The sequence below is a fragment of the Notothenia coriiceps genome, unplaced genomic scaffold (assembly GCF_000735185.1).
Source record: "Notothenia coriiceps isolate Sejong01 unplaced genomic scaffold, NC01 NC01_scaffold00033531, whole genome shotgun sequence".
In the NCBI taxonomy this organism is placed as follows: Eukaryota; Metazoa; Chordata; class Actinopteri; order Perciformes; family Nototheniidae; genus Notothenia; species Notothenia coriiceps.
This window is the reverse complement of record NW_011366232.1, coordinates 7,150-13,382: the sequence shown is the minus strand read 5'-3', so window position 1 is coordinate 13,382 and position 6,233 is coordinate 7,150. Positions and strand designations below refer to the sequence as shown.

At 48.4% G+C, this 6,233-nt stretch overlaps 1 protein-coding gene across 1 annotated transcript; it reads left to right on the top strand.

Annotated features, from left to right (window-relative positions):
- The first annotated feature begins 495 nt into the window (after positions 1-495).
- Positions 496-1,672, top strand: LOC104961636 (basic proline-rich protein-like). Its single transcript, XM_010789963.1, has 2 exons — positions 496-523; positions 748-1,672. Exon 2 carries the CDS (start codon positions 796-798, stop codon positions 1,579-1,581), a length of 786 nt encoding a protein of 261 aa, XP_010788265.1. The 5' UTR covers positions 496-523; positions 748-795; the 3' UTR covers positions 1,582-1,672.
- The last annotated feature ends 4,561 nt before the right edge of the window (positions 1,673-6,233 follow it).

Here is a 6,233-nt window from a genome sequence, read left to right as displayed (position 1 = left end):
CCCTCTCGAGTTCCCTCTCAAGTCATCTCTCAAGTCTCCTCTCCAGTTCCCTCTCAAGACTCCTCTCGAGTTACCTCTCGAGTCCCCTCTCAAGTTCCCTCTCAAGTCATCTTTCAAGTCCCCTCTCGAGTTCCCTCTCAAGTCATCTCTCGAGTTCCCTCTCAGGTCATCTCTCGAGTCCCCTCTCCAGTCTCCTCTCGAGTCCCCTCTCGAGTTACCTCTCAAGTCACTTCTCGAGTTCCCTCTCAAGCCCTCTCTCGAGTTTCCTCTCGAGTCCCCTCTCAAGTCACCTCTCAAGTTCCCCTCTCAAGTCACCGCTCGAGTTCCCTCTCAAGTCTCCTCTCGAGTCTCCGTTCAAGTTCCCTCTCGAGATCCTTCTCAAGTCACCTCTCAAGTCACCTCTCAAGTTTCCTCTCGAGTTCCCTCTCAAGCCCTCTCTCGAGTCCCCACTCCAGTCCCTTCTCAAGTGCCGTTGGAGGTTCCGTTGGGGGTCCTGCCAACTCCATGTCCTGTCCCGTTGGGGGTCCCGCCGACTGCTCTTCTACCGGGGGTCATGACAATCCCTTGTCCTGTTCCGTTGGAGGTCCCGCCGACCACTCTTCTACCGGGGTCCTGCCAACTCTATGTCCCATGCCATTGGAGGTTCCGCTGGGGGTCCTGCCAGACCTATGTCCTGTCCCGTTGGGGGTCCCGCCATCTACTCTTCTGCCGGGGGTCCTGCCAATCCCTTGTCCTGTTCAGTTGGAGGTCCCGCCGACTACTCTTCTACCGGGGGTCCTGCCAACTCTATGTCCCATGCCATTGGAGGTTCCACTGGGGGTCCTGCCAGACCTATGTCCTGTCCCGTTGGGGATCCCGCCGTCTACTCTTCTGCCGGGGGTCCTGCCATACCCTTGTCCTTTTCCGTTGGAGGTCCCGCCGACTACTCTTCTACCGGGGGTACTGCCAACCCTTTGTCCTGCTCCGTTGGAGGCCCCGCCGGGGGTCCTACCAGCACCTGGTCCTTTTCCGTGGGGGATCTTGCCGAGGCCTATCCCACCGGCTCCGGTTCCTGTTCGGCCGATACCGGGCTCTGCTCGGCCTCTGGAGCTGTCTGGTCTTCGCCCTCGAGCCCGGCCCCCTGAGAGCCGCAGTCTTCGCCCTCGACCCCGGCCCCCTGAGAGCCGCGGTCTTCGCCCTCGATCCCGGCCCTCTGTGAGCCGCAGTCTTCGCCTTCGAGCCCGACCTCCTGTGAGCCGCAGTCTTCGCCCTCGAGACCGGCCCTCTGTGAGCCGCGGTCTTCGCCCTCAAGCTCGGCCCCCTGACTTTCCCGGCCGCGGTCCTCGCCCTCATGCTCGGCCCCCTGAGTTCGCCCGCAGTGGCCTTCGCCCCTCCATAACCCCCACCTTGGACTCTGTCTTGCCCCCGGGCCGTCCGCCCGAGTCCCCTTTCTCGGCTTCTGCCTTGCCCCCGGGCCGTCCGCCCGAGATCCCTTCCTGGTCCTCTGCTGTGCCCCTGGGCGGTCAGCTGTACCCCCTCCACCCACCCTGGTGGCCTAGTGATGCGTCCCTCCTCCGGACCCCCTCCACCCACCGTGCTTGAGGTTTTGGACTTTTGTGGTTTTGGGACGTCTGGGATCCGTCCCTTGAGGGGGGGGTAATGTCACGATCTGTCTGTGTTGTGTCTTGTCTAGATCTGTCTTTGGTTTTCTGTCTGCGTTGGGTCTTGTCTAGATCTGTCGTTAGTTTCCCTGGTGTGTCTAATTTACCCGATTGTGTTCACCTGGTGTCCCTGTGTTTTCTCCTCCCTCCTCACCTGTGTCTTGTTTGTATGATTAGTCTTGTGTGTATTTAAGTTCTGGTTTTTCTGTCTGTCTTTGTCGGTTCGTCTTGTGTAATGACTTGGTCTGCGGTGAGTGTTCTGTTCAGTCTTTGTGAATAGTTTAGCCTTGAAATAAAGGAGTTATTTTTGTCACTTTAATCTGCATTTGGGTCCTGCTTCCTACACACACCGTAACAATTATGTCAACACATTTTACATAAGTGTATTAGGTTAGATGAAAGCATTAATTTCAAGTTGAACCTAGTATTTTTTATATTTAAACATAATATTACTGCTTTCTAACCTGATGAAGTTATGTTAAATTTGATGACATAATACATTTAATTAAAGTCAACGTTTAAGTTTTTTCAGTGCAGTATATACCACATAAAAGCATGGTGTGATGTCTAGATGTTGTTTTATATGATCACATATCAGCTTTGATCAAGTTCAGAGAATATGATGTATCATCGAAAAGTAAGTATTGTTCAATGACATTTAAGCAAAATCCATCCATGATATCCCGAAATGATCCAGGATGTCCATCAATGATAAAGAAAACTCCAATAAAATCTCCTGCTTTTTTTAGTCAAATTCAGTTTAATCTTTGATACATGACAATTGTCATTACTTGATATTGGTCAGTAACCCAAAAGTATTAATATTGGTGACACAGAACTAACTGGCGAGTCTTGTGGAGTTCATGTAGTCTGTTCCCCCATCGAATAACCTTTCCATTCACTTTAGAACGTTTTTTCCCATAATGCTGGTTTAGGTTTCATGTTGGTGTGTTCAGGCATTGCAGATGATTGATTTAAAGTTAGAGGAAGCAGACTGTATTCAATGTGTTTTGGGGGTGAAAAGATTACTATCATCACCCCCACATCTGTTTTTTTTGTGTGTGTACGAGGTCAGAGGTTACATGTGGAACATATGTACGTTTGAAATAAGGTCTAAAGGCTCCTGCTATTATGAATGCAGTTAGACACGCTCCGTGTTGCGGCCCAAAGAAAGAGATCTGACATGTTTCCAATATAATAATAAAGTTACAATTTCAAAGCAAAGTATATTTTGTACAGCAGCCCAAAAAGCTTGGTGTTACTGTAAAAAAGCAAAAGAAGGTTTGTTAAACTCATTAACTGACTCCTTAAGTGTGGTCAAAAGCTGTATATTACTGTGGTACTTGCTACCTAAACCTACCTAAACTCTTGCTTCTTTCTCATATATAGCAGTATAACATAAAATAAAACAATTTTCTAAACTCAATAACACCAATAAATCATTGGCCCAGTTTGGAAGACTACCTCAATGGTCTCATTATCAACACAAGCCGAGATGGAGTAACCACTTTTGTTTTCATGAGAGAGCATAACAAATGTGGATACAGCATGATGGACAGTTCTGCACATATGGTACAACAGTAACCAGAACACTGGGGTGCAGAGAAGAGGCCTTACACACTCTTCTTAGAAATGTTGTGAGTTCCTTCTTGCATGACATGTGATGTATGTACCTTCTCATTCATTCATAAAGAGAGGGTGAGCAAACAGTGGAGCCTCAAAGGAGGCTTCTGAGGAACGAGCAAAGAGATGTGAACACCCTGCCACTCACCGGGTGAAAAACATTCCTGAGCATACATTAACAATATCAGGTTTCATTGGGACTGCATAGCTCAGTGACGTACTAAACACGAGGAGAGAAACACAAAAATAGGGATGAAAACCATGAAAACAGGCATGTTGAGACACTGTTGTAGCTCAAACTCAACTTTGTCATAGTCAAAAGTGTTTTTGTGAGTGTATGTGTTCACATGTGGGCGATACAAGTTTTTACAACCATTTTTTCCGACGTAAAAATGAATTGCACAAGCCAATGTTGGGGGAAAAAAGGCATAAAGATAACGTATCCATACTTGCTTAATGCATAGGAAGTGAAATGTGTTTACTACATGTTACCTCAGCCAACCCGGAGAGATGTTTTCTATTCTGAGGCTGAGGCAAACTCGGCTGTTCCGAAACCACAAGAGAAAAATATCAATTTCAACTGAGTTTGACTGGTTTTTCCGATCAATATCAGTTACAACTTCTCGTAAGAATATATAAACTTGTACATCTGTTAAATACTGGCAGCCATTCATAGCAGGACTTTTTGTATGACATCTACATTTCCAGATGTTGCTCAGGGCGCCACTAAGGCGAGAGCCAGGACAGGTAGTTATACTTTATGTAGTTATGCAAGCACCGTGACACTATGCCTGGCAATTCTGGTCTGTTTGTCCTAATATCAGAATACTCTGCGATGGTTTGCCATGACACTGGTACTGATTGTAAGTCGCTTTGGATAAAAGCTTTAGCTAAATGCAATGTCATGTAATGGTACAGAAATGTATGTCCAGATAAATGTCAGTGACTTTGGAGCCATTGCACTTATATCGGAGGTTTGAAGTGTTTTGTGCTGACATCTGTTGGATGGATTGGAATTACATTTGGTTAAATGATGATGATGCGCCAGTGAAGATGGCTGCATTGTCGTTTGGCTCCTCTCCAACTTTGCCCTTTTTCGTATTTTGTGCGTGTTTATTTACTTTTTGCCGTTTTGCTTTTAACATGGTTCGCAACATGCAAGCCGACCTCACCAACTCTGCTATATACAGGAACTTCTTCACATCCGAAACTTCGTGGACAATAACCCGCCGACAGACAATGGAGATTCGCCATGGCTACCTGTTGCTGTCCTACCTGAGAGACGCAGGAGGTAGACCAAGCGAGGGTCCCGCAGGTTGCTGGTCAGACTGAGGAAACGAGAAAACCGACCCCCTCCTCCGAGTATTCTTTTGGACCGGACTGTTAACTCGGGGAAAAAGTAAGGGAGGTGGTGTTTGTATAATGACTAATAACAACTGGTGCACAGATGTAAGGGTTATTTCTTCGGACTGTTCCGCTCATTTAGAGCACCTCATGATCACATTCCGGGCTTTTCACCTGCCGAGAGAATTCACATCTGTTGTGATAACAGCAGTGTATATTCCGCCGCTAGCCGACCACAACACGGCACTCGATCAGCTGTTTGGGATTATTGACAAGACCGAGACTTCACGGCCAGAGGCGGCGTTCGTTGTGGCCGGGGATTTTAACACCGCTAACATGAAGAAGGTCCTGCCGAAGTACTACCAACACATCAGCTGCCCGACGCGCGGGGGAAACATACTGGACCAAGTTTATTCCCCTTTTCGACATGAATATAAGGTTCTCCCTCGCCCTCCCTTCGGCTAATCAGACCACATCTCACTGCTGCCTGCTTACAAGCAGAAACTTAAAAGGGACAGACCGGTAACAAGGACAGTACAGCGATGGAGTGAGGAGTCAGATTCAGCTCTGCAGGATTGCTTTGCATCTACGGATTGGAGTGTGGAGTGTGTTTGAGGACAATAGCATCAACACACACACAGATACGGTCATCTGCTACATTGGGAAATGCATCAATGACGTGGTACCGAAAGTTTCTGTACGAACATTCCCAAATCAAAAGCCCTGGATAAATGGCGAGGTGTGTGGCAAACTGAAAGTGCGGACTATCGCGCACAGAGCTGGACATTTGGAGGAGTTCAGGAATTCTGGGTATGAGGGTATCAGGGTGTGTTCATTTCAGCTGGCAGAGTTGTTCACAGACATCTTCAACAGGTCCCTGCTGCAGTCGGTTGTCCACACATGTTTTAAACACTCCACCATCGTTCCTGTCCCAAAAAAGACAAAAATCACAACCTCCAAGCTGGTCATCAAGGTCAGAGACCTCGGACTCAACAGTGCCCTCTGTGACTGGATCCTGAACTTCCTGACGGGCAGACCCCAGGCAGTGCGGGTGGGAAACATCACATCCTCTACCCTGATCCTCAACACCGGAGCCCCTCAAGGCTGCGTGCTCAGCCCTCTCCTCTAACCCCTGTTCACTCACGACTGCATGGCCATACACAGCTCCAACACCATCGTGAAGTTTGCTGACAACACGACCGTCATCGGCCAGATCACAGATGGCGACGAGACAGCGTACAGGGAGGAGGTTGAAAACCTGACATCTTGGTGCCAGGATAACAACCTCCATCTCAACGTCAGCAAAACAAAGGAGCTGGTTGTGGATTACACGCCCCCATCGCCATCAATGGGACTACGGTGGAGAGAATCAGCAGCTTCAGGTTCCTCTGTGTCCACATCACTGAGGACTTAACATGGACTCTTCACCATCACCAAAAAAGCTTGACAGCGGCGCTTCTTCTTCCACAGGCTGAGGAGGTTCAACATGGACTCCAGGATACTCTGCAACTTCTACAGGTGCACCATAGAGAGTATCCTGACTGGCTGCATCACGGCCTGGTACGGCCATGCTGCACCGGGCCCTCACAGTCCTGTAAAGGCTTTACAGGAGTGTGCGGAAAACAT

Coding starts and splice junctions, on each gene's coding strand:
- LOC104961636 (XM_010789963.1), top strand. CDS start 796: ATGCCATTGGAGGTTCCACTGGGGGTCCTGCCAGACCTATGTCCTGTC.